Source organism: Panthera leo, chromosome D1 (genome assembly GCF_018350215.1).
Source record: "Panthera leo isolate Ple1 chromosome D1, P.leo_Ple1_pat1.1, whole genome shotgun sequence".
NCBI classification, from domain to species: domain Eukaryota; kingdom Metazoa; phylum Chordata; class Mammalia; order Carnivora; family Felidae; genus Panthera; species Panthera leo.
Genome location: NC_056688.1, coordinates 58,294,711 through 58,314,776, shown reverse-complemented (window position 1 = coordinate 58,314,776; position 20,066 = coordinate 58,294,711). Strand labels below are relative to the sequence as shown.

General features: G+C 53.6%; 1 protein-coding gene across 1 annotated transcript; it reads left to right on the top strand.

The window, feature by feature from the left end:
• Positions 1-14,038: 14,038 nt before the first annotated feature.
• On the top strand, positions 14,039-17,198 carry P2RY6 (pyrimidinergic receptor P2Y6). Its single transcript, XM_042906662.1, has 3 exons — positions 14,039-14,136; positions 14,869-14,930; positions 15,754-17,198. Exon 3 carries the CDS (start codon positions 15,788-15,790, stop codon positions 16,772-16,774), a length of 987 nt encoding a protein of 328 aa, XP_042762596.1. The 5' UTR covers positions 14,039-14,136; positions 14,869-14,930; positions 15,754-15,787; the 3' UTR covers positions 16,775-17,198.
• The last annotated feature ends 2,868 nt before the right edge of the window (positions 17,199-20,066 follow it).

The following is a 20,066-nucleotide window of genomic DNA, read 5'->3' as shown; positions in this document are numbered from 1 at the left end:
GCGTGCGGCCCCACTGGTCTCTCTGGGTGAGACCGGAGGATGGCAGGCACCTGACACTGCACACCCGTGCAGCCCCCTATCCTCCCCCCGGTCCACCCCCTTCCCTGGGGAGGGTCTAGGTCAAACACAAGCCCAGACACTCAGGAGGCTTGGTTACGTCAACAGGCTCCAGGGACCAGAGCCAGGCCTCTTCACCAACCCCACGCTGGGAGAGCTGGTGGGGCTGAGGACAGGGGCCTGGCCTGGCTGAGCTGTGCTGATGAGATCATCTGACTCCCTTGGGCAGGGTGGGGTCTGGCCCAGAGAAGGGACCAGCCGAGGCCCACGGTTCCCTGGAGCAGACGGTACGTGGTTTCTTCCTGTTTTGTCCTCCTCAGCCGTGCCTTGCAGAGGCACAGGCTGGTGTGGAAGGGGAGTGTGCCCTGGGAGCAGTGCCGCCCACAAGGGCCAGGCCAGGGCCAGAAGCTTGTGCTGTAGGAGCTCTACCCCTCACCAGCCGAGTCTCCTCAAGAATCATGAATTCACGGGGCGCCTGGGTGGCTCAGTCGGTTAAGTGTCCAACTCTTGATCTCTGCTCAGGTCATGATCTCATGGTTCATGAATTCGAGCCCCACGTCAGGCTGTGCACTGCCAGTGCAGAGCCTCCTTGGGATCCTCTCTCCCCCTCTCTCTGCCCCTCCCCTGCTTGAGCTCTTTCTCGCTCTCGCTCTCAAAATAAATAAATAAACTTAAAGAAAAAAAAAAAGAATCAGGAATCCAGCTGCCCAGTGGCAGGGCCAGGGCTAGGACCCAGCTATTCCATCTCCCACACCTGACACCCGCCTCAAGGTCCAGAGAGCTGTGTTTATCGCAGGAGCCGAATGCCTCTCTTCTCTGGGTCTCAATTTCCTCAGCTGAAAAATGGGTGTGAGGGAGAAGAGAGAACTCAGGAAGCTCTGAGGGCTCCCCTCCTCAGTTGGAGAGGAGAGGGCCTACATGGGCCTAGCAGGTGGAGCCAGTTATCCTTCTGGACTCTTCATCTACCAGAGCCACATCCTTGCTTCCCCAGGAGAGGAGTCAGACTGAAGCAGCAGCCTTGGGAAGAGGGTAGAGGGGCACAAGGCCCCCGTGGACTCACTCAAGGGCTGTAGGCCATCCTCTTGTCTGCTCTAGGGCTCAGATTCCTGGCTGTGACCTGAGGACTGGACCAGGGCATCACTGGCAAACTGCCCACTTTCCAATCTGTCTTTCTAGTACTCTGGCTGTCAGGGCTTGTGGAGGGCTATGTAGAAGAGGGGCAGAAGGCTGCAGTGAGCCTAGCATTCAAGGCCCCTGATTTGGCCCTACCACACTAGCCCTGGAGCCAAGGCCCCACTTTGTGCCCTACTGTCTCTGACTTGGACTCTCACCGCATCCAGTCCATCCTCCATCCAGCAGCACGAGGGACCTCCTAAATCTCAAATTTGATCACACCTCTACCCTGCTTTATAAACCATTGAGGGCTCCTTGGCTGGCACCCACTGTACAAAGGCCAAATTTGTAGCCTCACGTTTGAGAACTGTTGATACCTGCCTCTGATGGCCTCCCAGCCTCACCTCCTGCAAACACAAACGTTTGCAGGTACCTTGTGCCCTCATATCTCCAGCAGGCCTCTCTGCCAGAAACACCCTCCCCTTCCTTGTCCACATTCCAACAAAGAATCACCTCCTCCAGGGATCCTTCCTTGATACCCTAGGCAGGCATAAGGGCCTCCTCTGTCTTCCTGGAGACCCCTTCATCTGTCTTTTCCACCAGCTGGGCCTCCTCAAGGATAGGGACCAGGGGTGCCTGGGTGGCTCAGTCGGTTAAGCGTCCGACTTCGGCTCAGGTCACGATCTTGCAGTATGTGAGTTCGAGCCCCGCGTCGGGCTCTGTGCTGACTGCTCAGAGCCTGGAGCCTGTTTCAGATTCTGTGTCTCCCTCTCTCTCTACCCTCCCCCGTTCATGCTCTGTCTCTCTCTGTCTCAAAAATAAATAAACGTTAAAAAAAAAAATTAAAAAAAAAAAAGGATAGGGACCAGAGCCCAGTGAAGTCCCTGTACATTGTCAGGCTTCCTGAAAACGCATGTCAAAAGAGTGAATGAATGAAAGAATGAATGAATGAATAAGCAAAGGCTGCAAGTGAGGCCGTTTCTCAGCTGGTCTGTGATAAAATTATAAGTAATAAAAATAAAGCCCCACTGAGTGAATACCCACTTGCTCCAGATACTGGGCTGGTTGTTCTAGATCCGTTGTTGAGCCCCAACAATGCTGTGAGGTGGGTGCTATTGTCTCTACCTTATAATTAAAGACACTGAAACTCAGAGAGGTGAAATCACTGCTTGGGAGCCGTAGAGCCAGGACAGAAACCAGGCCTGCAAAGTGCCAAGCTTTGCAGAGGGAGTGGTGATGTGTGGCACAGGGGTGCAGATGCCAGGAACGGGCAGTTGGATTTCACTTACACTGGGGGGTGGATAGGTGGGGGGGGGGGGGGGGGCGGGGGGGCGTGTATGGGACCATATGGGAGAACTGGAATTAACCAGGTTTGAAGAAATCTGGGTTTTCCAGGGATCTCTGAGCAGAGACCTGTTCCACAGTGGATCCTTGGATCTCCTATGACCAGGCATGTCACTGGGGTAGCTTGGAGAGCTTTTGCCTGCCACCCTCACCTGCTCCCTTACCAACAGCCCCTACTACTCTGTGATGTTTCTGCAAACCCATGTTGTGAGTGCTGCAAAGTGTCAGTTCCCTCATTTACCCCCCACCGGAATCCCCCAGCTGCCACCTAAACAGATGTTCTGGAGGTGCCACTTCCCGCCCTGGACCCCAACCCAGATTCCCAGCAGAGTCCGGGCCTATTCCTGGAAGCCACAGAAACAGCTCCCTCCCCACCCCCCACTCCCACCCCCAGCCCTGCACCAGGGGTCGGGGAGTGTCAAACTGAAATGACCTCACAGCGACCTGTTTTTTCCCCAGGGCCTGTCATGTCAAGGTCACCCCTGAGATTTCCTTCGGATAGAGATCAAACGGTCACGGGTTCCCATGGTCCCATCTCACCAGCCTCACCTAGAAAGATAGGGTGCCCACCACCCTTCCCTGAGCTGGCCCCAAGGCTCCCTGCTCTGGTCTGCCCTGCCCTGGGCAGACTGTAGGACTGTGAGAAATGAGGGCAGAGTGGGAGGATGGGAGGCAGAGGACTCTTGGACAGGCTGGACTGTGAAGGAGGAAGCACAGCTGGAGGACCAGAGGATGGGGAGTGTTGTGGGCTGAGCGGAAGCTTTGGGCAGAGGGTGGGATCCGCACTACAGGAGGTCGCCTGGGGTCCAGGGGGAAAGGGGAGACCCAGGAACAGATTCAAGGCTCTTTAGGTGGCCAGGAAGTTGAAGGAGGCCCCTCTGAAAGGGTACACTTTGCTTTGAAGGAGGAGTTGAGGGCTGTTGGAGTGGAGGATAGGACTGACAAGAAAGATGGGGCAGAGGCTTGGAAGAGATGGGAGAGGGACCGCTTCAAGACAGGCAGAAGTTTGGGGACTCAGCCAAGTGGGGTGGTGACCCAGTTGGTGGGGGTCTCAGGGCCCTCAGGGCTCTCTGCTGAGTCACGTCCTCAACCCCACAGGGCAGGACTAAGTGGTCTGTTGGTGCCAAGAACAAGGGATACAAACGGAGTGGTTGTGTTCACAGGAGCCCCGGGTCTTGCACTAGAGCTCCAGGCTGGCAAGGGAAAGGAGAGGGGCTAGGAAGATGCTAGCCCAGGGTTCTGGAGGCCTTCATATTAGAGGCCCCAGTGCCAAGGGAGAGATGGTTGCAGACTGAGAGGCTCTGGGAGGACAGCAGGATGGGACAGGGCCAGTGTGGGAGTGGTGGGGAAAGTACCAGGGAAGACCTCACACAGGGCAGGAGGAAGAGACAGGCAGCCCAGCACCACCAGGCCATGTCCCGTTCACCCTTCTCAGCTGGGACTATTCGCAGCCTGATTCTCATATACACAGCCAGATAGAGGCGGCCCAATGGGTGGCTTTGAAGTCTCTATCAGCCTCTAATCTCCAGTAAACATACTCTAAGTACAAACTGTAGTTTGCAATACAAGCATAATGTCAAGCCTAGTTCCATATGCCCCCAATCAGATTTCCACCCCAAGTCCGCTCTGTGTAGATATTCTTGAGTCACCCCTAGAAATCCATCCATCCAACAATTTGTCACTGAGTACCTTCTATGTGTCAGGTACCATCCTAAGCCCTGGAGATGCAGTAGTGAATAAAACATAAAAACGCCTGCCCTGGTGGAGTTTATGTTCTGATGGGAGGAGGCAGACAATAGCAAACAAATAAAATATTGGGTTAGAAGATGGTAAATACCATGGAGAAAAATACAGTGGAGAAGGGCAGTAGGAAGTGTGCGTGTGTAAGGTGGGAGGTTACAATGTTAGCTAGTGTGGTAGGGGAAGGCCTCATCTAGAACGTGTATGTTTGCGTGGCCACCTGAAGGAGCTGAGGTCTGTCCCGTGTTCCTCATACACACGCCACGTACAACAATGCACTCTGCGGCAGGACCTGCCTGTGTCACCGCTGACCTCCCACATTACATTCAGAGCCAGGCAGTTGCCCTGCCTTTGATTTCCTCATCCCAGGTCACCCCTCAGATACCTACAAAGCACAGCTCCTCCCACACTAGGTCGGGCACAAATGAGGCCCCAGTGCTACATGCTTGACATTTGAGGGTGAGGATTTGGGGTTTGGTGGAAGACATTCTAGAGGACTGAAGACCACTTGGCAAGATTCTAAGGCTGCGGGGGAGACCTCAGTTTTATCTTCCCAAAATGGTAAGAAGAGACTGTGCTCCAAGCAGAGGGTTTTGTCTTCAGATTTGGAAATGGTCATGGCTCTCTGGCCTCATGTCTGGTTTATGAGCTCCATCACTAGGTTTCCTGGGCCTGGACATGAGCACTGGATTTGGCCAATGGGAATGAAGACCAGCTCGTGAATAGTCTTGGGACAACTTCTGCAGTGCCCAGGGATTTGGGGGCAGCTGAGCTCTGTGACCCCAGAGGCAGGACAGACTGGGGAAGGAAAGTAGTGACTAGGAGCAGATCTCAGGGCTTGGTGTGATGAAGCACGTCTTCCAGAGAGCTTTCTCATGGTGGAGTGTAGCGGCCTAGGAGAGATGGAGTGAGTTCCCTGTCATGGGAAATATGCAAATGGAGGCCAGACAAGTCCTGTCAAAGAGGCTTCAGAGAGCCTCCTTCTCTGAGGGGCTGGGGAGAGCTCTGGGTCAGATTCCCTTAAGGCCTCTCTGGCCCTGAGAGTCTACAATTCAGAGCCCTGTCATTGACACACTGGGTTCTGGGGTCCACTTGGGTCTCCTCTCTCTGCCAGGTGGACTTGGGTGCTGGGGATGGTTAGAGCAGGGCCGGGAAAAGGGAGCTGCCTTTCATGGGAGTTGAGAGGTTCTCTGGACTTCCTCCATACCCAGACCCTACCTGTGAGATTTGTGGACAGAGCCACCTACCTTTGGGGCCTCAGTGTCCATCTGTGAAATGGGCAGAACCATAACGTACAACAAACACTAAGGCAGTGGAGGTGGTCTGCCCTTCCTGACAACTGAAGGCTGGGGGACCCAGGTAGGTGCAGAGGTGCTACTCATGCAGCCATTACCTTCATTCCCCCCTGACCAGGCTTCCCTGTCATCAACCGAAACAAAGATTTTTTTTTTAATTGAGCCAGACAGCACCAAGGACGGTGCCTTGTGGCTCACCTTTACAGACTAGGCTTCAACATTTCCCAGTGCCTCTTGGGAGCTAGAGCCTGTGTTGGCAAAGGCAAAGCAGACCTTGTCCCCGATTCCTAACAAAGTTAAAGAAGGGAGGGAGTCTGACTGACCTTGACAATCAGGCTGGTCTTCTTTTCTGCCCTGACTCTTGGCCCCCGTTTCTGTGTCCTCTCTCAGGCCACTGTGTTCCTGAGAGGCAAGGTGGCATGGTAGATTTACTGTGCACCTTGGGCAAGTTCCTAATCTCTCTGGTCTCAGTTTTTACACAGAGGAACGTTGCCTCTCTTCCTGAGCACAGCCTTTATCATTATTCAGATCTGTGTCCTAGTCCTGGCTCACCACTCCTCGCCATGTCACCTTGGGCAAGCCACCAGCCTTCTCGAAGCCTATTTCTTCATCTGTAAATGTGGATAATGCAACCCACCATGCAGGGCTGTTGTAAAAGCAAATGAGATTTTGCAGTAAAAGCACATAGCTTGGTGGCCAAGAAACTACACAGCTACAGTGAAGTAGCTCGGCAAGGTGAGGCTTGGGGAGGTGTAGTGACCTCCTCAGGGTCACACAGCAAGTGGGTGATGAATCTAGGACTAGAAGCTGGATTTCTAGCTTTCCACACTCCTGCCCAGGAGCTACTGAAATGACACTGTGGTTACTCCAGGAGCTGCTGGAGGAGGGGCTTCCCTCATGGGAAATGAATTGGGGGGCTTCCCTGGCAGCCCCCATGGGGATCAGGCTTGACCTGACAGCCCTCCAGTCCCTACATGCCCCTCTGCTGGTAGCCTTCAGGTACATGGCCAGTTCCAGCCTCCCCTGAAAGGATGTTAGGGTTCTGGGGCTGACCCTGTGAACATGGGATGTGGAAAGAGGAGAGGAGACGTGGAGGGGGAAGTGCAGGTCTATAGGGAGGACTCCTGATTTTAAGTGACAGAATCCTAGGTCAAATGGACTGAGGCAAAAAGGGAATTTATCAGCTCAAGCTGTCAAAAAGTCCAGTGGAAGGTAAAGCTTCAGGCATAGCGGGAACCAGGTGCTCAGTGTTGTTCTCAGGAACCGTGTGTTCCCAGTTCTCAGCTCTGCCATCCTTGGTTTTATTTTGCACGGTCTCCTTCCTACTGGTAGTATCATCCGTGCATAGGACAGTTCCTGGCATACAGTTCACCTGGCCCTAGAAGCTCCAGGCTCACTTCCTACCAGCTTTGCAAACCCAGTGGAAAATCTGCCTCCTTCCCAATGTTCCAGCAAAATCTCCAAAATTGACTCTGAGGCATCCAGGGAAGGTCACTCATCCACCCCTGAGCCAGTTATAGGGCCTGAGAAGCCCACTCTTCTCTCATTGGCAGATCTAGGTCACAGATCCAGCACCCCCAGATTGTCAAGACTTGAAGAGGGGAAAGGGGATCCCCCAAAAGAAAAACAGGAGATGAGGCCTTCATCGTGAGAGGGTGTGTGGGAATTGGATGAAAGAAATTGCAGAGGAGAATAATGACTGCCTGCAAGATGGGCCAGATAGCTGGATCCGGGCCATCTCTTCCCCAAAACACTGGAGCCTGGTTATCTGGGAGGACGGGTGGGTCCTAAAGTCACCAATAGAGGCTGTCAGCCAGCTGCACTCCTTGCAGGTAAACAGCAGGTTCTTGCTTGAAAGGGAATCCAAGCGGCACACCTCTACAGGGAGATAAAAAAAAAGGTGTGTGGGGGGACAGCCTGGGGGTCCAGGCAAAGAACAGAGACCTTCTCACACTAGCTTCAGGGAAGAGGGCATATTGGAAGGTGCTGGGATCTTCCAGAGCCCCCAGTGGGAGGTGCTGCAGCCCATGGGCACGGACTTAGAAAGCTGGCACCATGGACTCTCCTTCTGCCAGGGGCTGCCCCGTCCAGTTCCCCAGCCCCGAGGCTGCCCTGTGCCTTCTCAGCCCTGTGCCCGCCTAGGTCACCATGGTTTTCGACCTCTTCATTCACATTCCCGAGAGACAACCTCTTGCTAAGTTTGCCAAGCCTCAGCTTCCTCATCTGTAAAGTGGAGGTGGAAATGTGAAGGGTAAATTGGCTGTGGCATTTTGCACAGTGATGGTGCGGAGTCAGTGCCCAATGAAAACATCTGTCTGGATTGTGGTGGGGATTACATGAGCTCACTGATGGGTCTGGCTCAGAGTAGTGGTGCAGGAGATGCAAGTTCCCTCTTTGCTCAGCCGGCAGAGGCCAGAGAGAGACTAAAGGAAGCAGCCTCAACTCCCAAATTCCCCGAAGCTTCCCCTTCCTTGCACTCAAAATGGCTGTTTCAGTTCCAACTTTAATTCTTGTTGAGTAGGAGGTGAAAAGGGGAAGTAGAAAAGAGAAGAGAAATCAAGTTTCCTGCCCTCCCTGTGTCCTTTTCCTACCAGATTTGCCTGCTTTTGCAGCCAGCCCAATACCACAGGTAGGACCAAAACTCCACCTGGACTGGGGGGCACTGCCCCTGCCCCCCATCCTCTGAATGCCAGGAAGCTCTGGCATCAGGAACCTGGCCTCGGGCTGGCTTGAGGCAGGCTCCAGGGGGCACTCCTGCCCCGGGCTGGATGCTGCTGGGTCAGGGCTGGATTGGTGACTGTGGCAGAGCATGTAATGACCCTGTAAGGCAGGCACCAGGACTAGCCCTGTTTATCACATGGAGACTCAGGCTCAGAGAGAGTAGGTGGCTCGCCCCAGGTCACACAGTGAGTTGGTGATGGATCCCAGTCTGTCTGACTCCTCAGGGGAAGGAAGCTGGGTCTTGACCCTTCTCATCCTGTGCCCTTGCTGCTAAACTCACAAGCCTGAGACCAAGCAAGGGGGTTTCCAGGCCTTGTTTCCCAGCAGGCAGGCAGGCCAAGGTTGGGAGGCCTCTTCCCACATCCAGCCTGGTCTGGGCTGGTTCCTGGCTGGCTGGCAAGTGGTGACTCAGTCTTCCAGCTCCTGCCTCTGGCCTCCTCATCCTTCCAGATATGAGGTCCTTGGAGCAGGGATGGGGAGGGAACTGCAGAGTCAGCTAAAAGGGTATCCCGAGACCATAGGATCCAAGCAACCCAAGGAGCATCAACCCTTGCCAGTTCTTCCTTCCATCTATCCTGAATCGCTTCTGCTGCAGGCACAAACCGATCCCATGTGTTGCCTGAACTGACAAAAGGAAACTGGCAGAGTGTGTCCCCTCTATGGAGTGAGGGACTTCAATGTTTCTGCCAAAGGTGTACCTGGAACGGAGCTGGGTGGGTGGATGCCTGGTGTCAGGGCAACACTCCCAAGGCCTCTACCTCAGATGAACAGGGCTGAACACTGGCCCCGTCCCCCTGCCAATGTCACCACTAGCTCCCGTGAGCCAGATTGATCAGGTGAGGCTCTGAGAACAGGATATGAGTGGATATGGGACTAACAAATAGGAGAAAGGCTGGGGAGTGGGTCAGGAGAAACTGAGGCTGGGAACCCAGTCCTGAGGTTGCTCAGTGCCAGCCCCAGAAGGGAGGCCCTGGCTGTGTGCCGACCTGCCACACAGCCCCCACCCCAGGGCGGTGGTCAGAAGGCTTGAGACTGGCCAGCCCAGGCAGTCTGCTGGCACCATCTCATGGCCAGAAGCCCTCAGTGCAGGGGAGACGATCCTCTGGGAATTTCCTGGCTTGGACGTCTAAGCATGGATTTCAGGGGAACCATGGATAAGGGGTTTGTAGAGTTAGAAAGACAGTATTGAAGTGTCACCTGGCTGGGACACCTTGGGAAACTCGTTGACTGCTCCTGAGTCTTACTTCTTTCATCTGTATAAGGGAGAGAATAACCACTGCCACCGCCTGCCGCCCACCCAGGGCTGCAGCTAAAACATCCGGCAGCAGGCAGACTATTAGGAGATGACACCGGGTGGTGAGGACCCAGGAATTGGTGCATGGTGCCACGGGCTGAGGGAGCCCAAAGTGGGGGCATTTAGGCTGGCCTGGAATTGATTCATTCAGTTAACAAATGTTGATTGAGTCCATACTGTGTGCCAGGGCACCTCACCTGCATGGTTTCGTTTATTTCTTACTACAGCCTATGTGGCAGGCACCAGTAATCATTCTCATTTTACAGACGTGAAAACTACAGGAAGGATAAGTAGGGCTTATTTGGAAGGCATCCCGGGCAGAGGAAATAGCACAGATGTACGCCTCAGGGCTGGAAAGCCTGGTGGGGAAGGGCTGAGGCTGGACTTAGGAGCCCTGGCAGGCTTGGGAGCAGAGCAGGGGCACTTGGGCTCTGTCTTGGAGGTTTTAAATGGGCCAGCCCCCTCAGGCCTCCAACTGGGCCCTTCTTCACACAGCTCATCCCCTGCTACATTATGCTTCATTTCTCCCACAGGATAGGCTCATTCCCTGCCTGCATGCCTCCTGCCTAGGGTGCTCTCTTCACGCTTCATGTGGCCAAGTCCTCCTGGCCCTTTAAGTCCTAGCAACAGACATGCCTTCTCCAGGAGCCATTCCAGGTCACTCCTTCCCATGAGCCCCGAGACCTGAGCTCTCCCACCTGGGCCCCAACCCGGTAGCAGGAACTCGGACCCAAGCCTTGCTCTGGGGCTGACACCCCCAGGAAGCCCTCAGGGCTCCTCCCATTCTTGGGGCAGACACTGTGGCGGGAGTGACCACTGGAGATTGTCCTAGGAATGCAGCAAAGGACTGGTTTCTGGGCGAAGGCCAGGCCTCCTTGCCCTCCTGAGCTCTAGCACCACTAAAATCAGATCAGGAGGTCCACACTTTCAGCTGGGACAAGCAACCTCTTAGCACAGCCCTGAATAGGCAGTAGGTGCTCAATCCTTGCACAACTGACCAAAGTGTTCCTCAGCAGTTCAAACCTGAATTTCCTCAGCTTGACCCAAAGTTTTGGGACCAACTCAGTTCCTCAATCCCCCTGTCTATAAAATGGGCTTGGGTGTGAGGTCAGTGCTCACACCTGCCAGGGTAAAAAGGGTCCTCCCTGTCCCTGGCAGTTCATCCTCACAACATGCTGGTGGCCACTATGACCACATCCTGCCAAGGAAGCTCAGAGAGGGGAAGGGGCTTGTGGGTAGGGGCCAAAGTAAACAAGAACCTGGGCCTCAAGCACCCAGGGCAGTGTTCTCTCCCTGCGTGAACTTGTCCCCCTCTCGTTACCCCAGCTTCTCCCAACCAAAGCCCACCTCCTCCAAGTCATCCCTGCAAATGCTGCCTCTGCTACTGGAACTGTCCTCCTTGGAACAATGAGAAGCCGCCTCACCTCCTCTGGTCCATCCTAACAGCTCTGAGTCTTGGTTTGGGAGTAAGGAGGGGCTGGAAGAGGGCTTGGCACCGGCAGGGAGAATCTCACTCAGATGAGTTCTCAGGGGCATCACCTCTATCCCCACAACCCACACCTGTCACTCCCGGTGAGCTCTGGACCTGCCATGCAGGAGACAGTGCCTGAGAAGTGGAGGTATGTGGGAGGATCTGAGGGCATACAGTAGGTGTTCAATAATGGTTTGGGAGAAAAGGAAGAGAGGGAAGGAGAGAGGGAGAAGGTGACCAAATAAGTGAGTGCATAAGTAGATTACCATGTAGAGGGATGGATAGGTCAGTGAATGAGCTATTGAATGGAGAAAGGAGGGATGGATGGGGGAGTGAGTGACTACAAGGTGACTCTGGGTGTTACAGCTAAAGGGGGAGCCAAAAACTCTTTAATTACCCACATGCCCATTTGACAGATGAGAAGACTGAGAGAGGGCTGAGGAGAAAGGAAGCTGCTGGGGCTGTGGGGCTGGCCTTTGACCAGCAGCCTCTGGTTCTCCCCCACCTTTCTATCCCCTCATCACCCTCTTCCTTCTGCTGGGTGGGAAGGGTTCCAGGAAGGAGACCTTTTCTCCGCCTTCTTGCTCCTGGAGGCCCAGTTTCCGCCAGACCTTGGTGTTGGAGGTGGCAGGGAGGGGGTGGCCCCCGCAGGGGCTATTTCAGTCAGAGACAGCCCTGCCAGGAAACAGAGGAAGCCGCCTGCTCCTTTGGAGGTGTTGCAGCCTGAGTTGAGGGCAGGAGAGGGGAGAGCCTCATGTCTGGCCTCCCCTTGCTCCAACGCATTTGAGGCCACCAAGGTGCTTCGGGGACAGGAGGCTGCATGTGAGTGTTGGTGCTATGGGCCAATGTGAGGGGGGCATGGGGGCTGGACACAAGGAACTGTGACTTTGGGCAGGCAGGCTGGGCCCAGCGCTGACCTAAAGGAGGTCCACGGTGTTGAGGGGACCAGAAGAAGGGACTCTACCCAGTTGGAGGACCAGATAGGAAGAAGCAAGATTCGATCTGCAGCTGGATGCGCTCTTAGGGTTTTGACAAACAGACATGTGATGAATGGCACTTTGTGTAGAGGGAACAACAAAGATGGAACGGCCCGAGAGGAAGTCTAGGTCTCTGACTGTGGATAGTTGTGTGGCTGTCTTATTGTCTCAGGAACAGTGTGGCAGGATAGGAAGGGGCAGAGTGGAGCAACCAGGGGTACCTTGATAAGGTTGGAGGGCTCAGCAGGGAGCCTGAATGTCAGGAGTTTGAGCTTTTCTTCAAAGGGCAGAGGAATACAGGGAAGGCTGTAATCTGACCCACTTGCTAGAAAGCCCCCCACCAGAGACAGTGTGGCCGGAGCCCAGGAAGACACTGGGGCCTGAGCTGGCCCAGGGCTCAGGGCCCAAGAAATGACATCTGTGAGAGCTAGAGGGAGACAGTGTCAGCTGCTGGGAGGCAGGGGCCAAGGGAGCCCTCCGCTGGGACCAGCCCCTGCCTCTCGTAGTCATCAGAGGGTAGAGTGTATGAGGGAGCCAGGGTGGCAGCCATGCCTGCCTTTCTTGGAGCAGACCTGAAGCTTCACTCTGGATCTCCTTGTGCAGCCTCTGCCTCCTTCCAAGAGGACCAGTCTTACCAGGGAGTGGAGAGCAGGAAATATCTGGAGCCTCCAGTCACCTGAGGCGAGGGCTTTCCCTTGGGGTGGTGTCTGAGGACAATAGGCCTCCCAAAAGAGAGTTCAGAGGCACAGCACTGTTCCTGCTACCCGTTTCTTCCTCCTCACCATGACCCTGCCCTAGAAGGCTGCTCTCCTCTCAAGCTCTGCCTGCTCTACTTTCCTCCCCACCTGGGGACACCCAGAGATCCTCACACCCCTCTCCACCCAGGGAATTCCTCCTCAACCACCTGGGTCATGCTCCATCCTTCGTTCTCTTCTGAAAAGTCTCTTCTATCCTGTGGCTTACACTGGTCTCCCCATGCAGACTAGCATATGTATATGTACGTGTAGGTGTGTGTGTATGTGTATAAATAATTTCTATATCTCTATCTATGTGCATCGACATCTATGTACTGTGCCCCCATGCATCCAGCAGGCAGTAAGTATGCATTAAATGCCTGGCAGGTGAAAACAGGAGAATGAATGCATAAAGGAAAGAATAGCCTGAACAAATGAATGAAGAGATGGGTAAATGAGCTTTCTCTTGCCTGTACTAATCTTGGCTTCCTGGCTACAATGGGGGTCCTCCCGTGCTTCTTCCTGTGGCTTCCCCCATGCCTAACTGGCTAACTGGGCACCCGGCACTGCTAGCACATGGGCTGAAGCCCCACAAAGAATTTTTCATAATTAAAGATAATATGGCATGTGGGATACAGACTAGAGAATCCAAACTTCATTTTGCATTTGCCCAGACTCTGGGAAAAATATTTTCATCAGAATCAAATTTTAAGTTGGTAGAAATTAGTTTGGGTAGTTACGTTTTGCTCTAGCTTAACTTTTAAAAATCTTATAACTTGGGGGCCTGGATGGCTCAGTCAGTTAAGCGTACGACTCTTGATTTTGGCTCAGGTCATGATCTTGCAGTTCGTAGAATTGAGCCCCATGTCGGGCTCTGTGCTGACAATTCAGAGCCTGCTTGAGATTCTCTCTCTTTCTCCCTCTCTCTGCCCCTCCCCTGCTCTGTCTCTCTCAAAATTAAAAAAAAAAAAAGAATAATAATTAAAAAAAAATCTCATAACTTGACTTAGCAGGTATATTCACATCAAGAATAGCTAACACTTGCCCTGTGCCAGGCACTGATCTTCATAACAACCCTATGAGGCAGGTACTCTATTACTCCATTTTACAGATGGGGAAACCAAGGCCCAGGAGTTCAGTAATGAGCCTAAGGCCCCATGGCTCACATGTAGCAGAGCTGGGATTTGAACCTTCTGGCCTCAAACCTCTGTCACCCTCTGTGTACATTTACAGGACTTCATATCTTTTCCTTAGCTTCAGTTTTCCCACCTATAAATAGGAAGGGGGATGATCTGACTCACTGTCTCAAAGGCTTTGTCTTTCAGGTCCGTTAGATTTAAGTTGCGAGTTCTCTCTGGGCACCAGTAAATGTGGACATGCCAGTTGGGAGGTAAGTATCAAGAAGCCAGACTTACCTCACCAGGGAACCCCGTAAGACACTTGTGCTTCCCCAAAATCTCACCTGAAGGGATGAATGGAGGCATTACGTGTAGGATACAACAGCATGGCATGGCATTTATTAAGCACCTACTGTATATCAGGCCTATGACATGTTTTACTGATAAGAACATAGACCCAGAAAAGGCCAGTGATATGCTTTGGGTTGAACAGCGTAGAAGTAGGGGAGCCAGGATTTGAATGAGCCCCATGTCGGGCTTGCCTAGCTCTGAAGTTGGGTTTATAACCTCTACATTCCATGACCATGGGCTATGTTTAGTTGTCTCCTCTCAGTCAGGTGGTTGGCTCTGCTTCTAACTCAATGAGGAAGATTGAGCCATCACTGCCTCTTGCTGTGCCTGGATTTTCCTCTCTATAAAAAGCAAGCAGTAGGGGCGCCTGGCTGGCTCAGTCAGTGGAGCGCATGACTCTTGGTCATGGGGTTGTGGGTTTGAGCCCCACTTTGGGTGAAGAGATTACTTAAAAATAAAATCAGTTAAAAAAAAACCAACAGATTTGGTTGGTCCTCAGTCATTTGCCCGTCTGCCTTTGGGGAAGCTGTTTTCACATTAGCCACCAGAGGGTGCTGTGGTCCAGTGTGTGCTAGACAGACATTTGTAGCCTCAAGTCAAGTAGAAGGAGGCTTAGAGGAACTCCTGAATCACCTCCTTCCCCCATTTTACAGATAAGAAGATTGCAGCCAAAAGAAGAACCATGGCTTTGGAAGGTGGAGTCCAGTCTGAGGAGGTGGGCACTGTCCTTCATCAGTTCACAGTGTGTGGATACTGTTCACGTTGATTAATTAAGAGTTACCAGGGCCTTCACTGCCCTGGACCCCAGATTGGGCTCCCAGATACAGGCATCAGACCTGGCACTTCTTCAGGAGGTTCCTGGTCTGTGTAGGAGAGAAAGACACTCATGTTCACCATAACCATAATCTCCAAACTCCAAAAAGCCCAGGGGAAGCCCTACCTAGCGTGATTTAGTACCTCAAACTTCATGACATTCTGAGAGGTGGCCTGTCATTCCTGCAATTTTCAGATGGGAAAATTGAGACTCAGAAAAGGTATATCACTAGCCCAAGGTCACATAGCTAATAAGTAGCACAGGTGGGATTCAAACTAAAGTCTGCCTGGGGTGCCTGGTTGGCTCAGTCAGAAGAGCATGTGATTCTTGATCTTGGGATCGTGAGTCCGAGCCCCTGTTGGGTGTAGAGATTACCTAAATAAATAAAACTTTAAAAAAAAAGATTTGGAACAAACAAACAGACAAAAACCAAAAGTCTGTCAGTCTCCCCTTAAAGAGGAGACATTTGACTAGGGTTTTGAAGGCCAAATAGAAGTTCACCAGGAAGGTTGGTGGGAAATGAATATTATAGAAAGTGAGTTGGATTTTTCCCAAGCTTGAGCTTTATTGTATCCCAGGTTTCCTTAAAGTGAAGGCAGCGTGCGGTCTCCGTGGGGTAGTATCATAGATGGTTCAGGTGGAGATCAGGGCCCAGAGAGGGACAGGGGGCCTGCCGGACGGTCAGTGAGTGTGGTTACTGACAGGTTTTGTGTTGTTTCCCTAGCCTCTGTGGATGCGGGAAGCATAATCGGGCAGCCATGGAGTGGGACAACGGGACAGGACAGGCCCCGGGCTCACCGCCCACCACCTGTGTCTACCAAGAGAACTTCAAGAGACTGCTACTGCCACCTGTGTACTCAGTGGTGCTGGCGGCCGGCCTGCCACTGAACGCCTGTGTCATCGCCCAGATCGGCACATCCCGCCGGGCCCTGACCCGCACGGCCGTGTACACCCTGAACCTGGCCCTGGCCGACCTGCTGTACGCCTGCTCCCTGCCCCTGCTCATCTACAACTATGCCCAAGGTGACCACTGGCCCTTCGGCGACCTCGCCTGCCGCCTGGTCCGCTTCCTGTTTTACGCCAACCTACACGGCAGCATCCTCTTCCTCACCTGCATCAGTTTCCAGCGCTACCTGGGCATCTGCCACCCACTGGCCCCCTGGCACAAGCGTGGGGGCCGCCGCGCCGCCTGGGTAGTGTGTGGGGCCGTGTGGCTGGCTGTGGCGACCCAGTGTCTGCCCACAGCCCTCTTTGCTGCCACAGGCGTCCAGCGTAACCGCACCGTCTGCTACGACCTGAGCCCGCCTGCCCTGGCCTCCCACTATATGCCCTACGGCATGGCCCTCACGGTCATCGGCTTTCTGCTGCCCTTTGCCGCCCTGCTGGCCTGCTACTGCCGCCTGGCCTACCATCTGTGCCGCCAGGACGGCCCCGCAGGGCCAGTGGCCCGGGAACGGCGTGGCAAGGCAGCCCGCATGGCGGTGGTGGTGGCAGCCGCCTTTGCCGTCAGCTTCCTGCCCTTCCACGTCACCAAGACAGCCTACCTGGCGGTGCGCTCTACATCTGGGGTCCCCTGCCCTGTGCTGGAGGCCTTTGCAGCTGCCTACAAAGTCACACGGCCCTTTGCCAGTGCCAACAGCGTGCTGGATCCCATTCTCTTCTACTTCACTCAGAAGAAGTTCCGCAGGAGGCCACATGAGCTGCTGCAGAAACTCACGGCCAAGTGGCAGCGACGGGGTCCCTGAGCCCACTGGGGACGAGGACACCTGGGGCCGTGGCGCTGGAAGCCCCACCAACCCCAAACTGTGCAGAGAATTAGAGCTTAGCTCAGCTGGGCATGGAGTGAGGTCGCCCCACAGACTCCAAAATCTCAACCAATGACTATTTATTGAGCTCTTTCTCTGGACCGGGCCGTGTGGGCACAGAGAGACAAGCTCGGACCTGGCTCTCCAGAAGGTCCCAGTCAGCCCTGGAGAGGCAGGGAAACCATGTTAAGCTGCTCACAAAAATGGCGTGTGACATGCACTGTAATTGAGGAGCATGCCGAATGTTTTGGAGTCACCAATAAAGGGAGTGAGGGAAGATGGGAGGAGGAAGTGAGGGCTTCTGGAAAGGAGCATTTGAGCTGGATTTTGAGGGATGAATATGAGCTCTCTGGAGGTATGTGATGTTCCATTCATTCAGCAAAACTTTACCTACACCTTGTGCTTGGGCCTGAGTTGATTCCGGGGCCCCAGGAGAACAAGTCCCAGCTCTGCCCCATATAGGCTCCCAACTACTGGATATACTGACATTTGACAAAGTGACGTCAAGGCTGTGACAGAGGGAAGCATGGCTGGCGGGGAGGGGTGAACAGAGGATACCCGTGATCCAGTCCAAGGAGTCAGGAAAGATTTCTCAGGGCGGGGCTGGGGGGCATCTGAACCAGATGTTGAAGGCTGAGTGGCAGGTCAGCAAATGCAAGTGGGGAGCGTGTTCACCCAGCCTGGGATGGCCCTAATCTAGACTCTGCGCTGGAGGAGATGGGTAGAGAGCTGGAGTGGGGGGCAGGCATATGGTCTGCTGTGTGTGAAAGTTGAGAAAACAAAAGCTGTCCCATGGCCACCCTTCAGGCTGTGGGGGCTGAGCAGAGGGAAGAATCAGGGAGCACTTCTTCAAAGAGTGGAGCTTAAGCCAGGGAGGAATCCAAAAGACAGAGAGAAAGAGGCTGCTCCTGATGGAAGGCACTGGGTGCATAAAACCCAGAGGCAGAGACCTGTTGAATCTGGCTGCAAATCAATAGTGAGTTTCAGTTAAGTCCAAGAGGGGATGGAGTGGGTGGGACCAGAGCATTGAATGCCAGGAAGAGCCCCAGACCCCACCTCTCCTCCACCTATCTCTTCGCATGGGCCTCTTTCAGCCTCAGGGTATCCTGGGTGCCTGAGGAACCCTCCACCAGGCCCCCCCCCCAAGTGAAGGGAAATAGCCCTTCAATATTGCTTCATTCTAGAAGGAAAGTCAACTTGAAGAGACTCAGGGCCATGCCAGGGCTACCAGGAGGCTGCCACATGGAGGTGCAGAAGTCCTGTGGCCAGTCTCAAGACAGACTGTTCCATGGGTTCTGCTCCTGCCCTTTCACCTTCATCATTCTGGCCTGTGGGTGCCTGGGAGGCTGCTGGAGGCCATCTCACAGGGGCATCTCAAACACAGACCTGAGCCTTCAAAAGCTTTGGAAAGGCATCTTCACTGAAGGTCTCTGAGAAGACAGCCAAGGGATTCTGCCACATAAGGCCTCTTTACGTGCTCTCCCCACCCACCCCTCCTTTCGGCCCCACCCACACAGCTCCTCACCCTCTCTGCTCCTTTTCCTCATATCTCCACACACACCCCCCACCGGACTCCCCCTCACTTCTCCTCCATTCCTTATTCCTTCCTCCCAGGTCCCAGCTTTCCACCTGTAGAACAATTTCACCTGCCCTTGGCTGCTCAGACCCTGTACCCGAACCAGCCTTGACAAAGAGTCTACCTTCTTAGAGGGTAGAGCCGAGAGAGGGCAGGGCATAGGGACAGGGCAGGGAAGGGAAGGACTGCATAGTTTACTCAGCATTTTTCTTTTAGCCCTGTCTAATCTCCAAGGCTGTTGGGCAATGGGGGCATTCAGGGAAGGGCTCTGTGGGAGTTAAACCCCATAGTAATGTTGGAAGTGTGCTTGCAGCTGTCTGAGGAAGTGGGAAAACCGGGCCCAAACCATCTTGGGAACCCATCAAAAGTGCCCTTGCTGAAGAGGTTGATGATAATTTGGACAGAAGGGACTTTGATTCTTTGGGTCACAGGGAAGAGATGTGAGGAAATGTCAGAAGGTGTATATTCCCAACACAATGCAATGTCCTGCCAAGTAGTACAGATGATGCTTGCCTTGCATCTTGTTGAGAGTCTGAGATGAGACTCTTCAGTTGCCTGTCATGGGGGAGTAGGGCAGCAGGAGAGTGGAAGGCAGAGGGCCTCTGCCACAGTGCCCAGAGCATCCCAGATGACTGTCCTAGCAGACTGCCGAGAATGGTGACCCTTTCTCTGGTTACTTTTCCAAGAGTGAACATTGTGGGCCACAGGTAAATTCCATTTCCAGCATCCCTTCGCAAGGCAGAACAGCATAAAGGGTGGAAACTGCAGACCCAGCTCAACCTGAGCATGTATCTTGGCTCTACCACTTACTAGTTATGTTACTCTGGGCAAGTTATGTAGCCTCTTTGTACCGTAACTTCCCAAGCTATAAAATGGGAATGATGATGCTATCTGTCTTGCAAAGTGGTTGTGAGGATTAATACGTGCAAAGCACTCAGAGTACTGCCGAAACACAGTAAGCGTGCAATGAGTGTTGCTATTGTAATGACTTTGCCTTTTGTGCACACAAGTTCCTCCAGTCTCTCTCTCTAGGAATTTGCCAAGGAAGTTTCTAAACAAGGGGCTCTGAGCAAGGGATTTCTCCTTCCTTCACCTGGGGAGGCAGCTGGTCTTTTAAGAAAAAAAACTCCGCACACCTTTTTTTTCCCCTTCAGAACGTGGGTCATAATCCATGAGCCCCATCTATCTACTCCTACAAGAAGGAAAAACCATTTATTAATGCCAGTACGAGAGACTCCCGAGTGCCATTTGGGGAGCTTGAATTTCCCCCCTTCTTTCTCCCTCCTTTTGTCCCCATCCCCTAATCTCTCTCCTCACTTTAACCCAGAGCACACCCGGGGATAGGGGCTTCAGCTGGGGATGTCTGCTCACTGGGGTAAAGACAGAGGAGACACGGACGAAGGTGTGGAGGTAGAGTGTGGTGAGGGGTGGGGGAGCATGTGGGTTCATAGGGGTCCAAGGTGATGCTCTGGGCTTGAGAAGATTTCCTGGGGTGCAGCAGTGCAGCTGGGGCTTGAAGGATGGCCATAATTAGACTGAAGAAGAGAGGGCAAGTTTGTTCTGGTGCAGGGAACAGCACAGCCTAAGGCGTAGAGGCTGTTGGAGGAAAGACAGCAAGAGATTAGGCTGGAGAGTTGGCAGGGCCAGAGAGTGAAA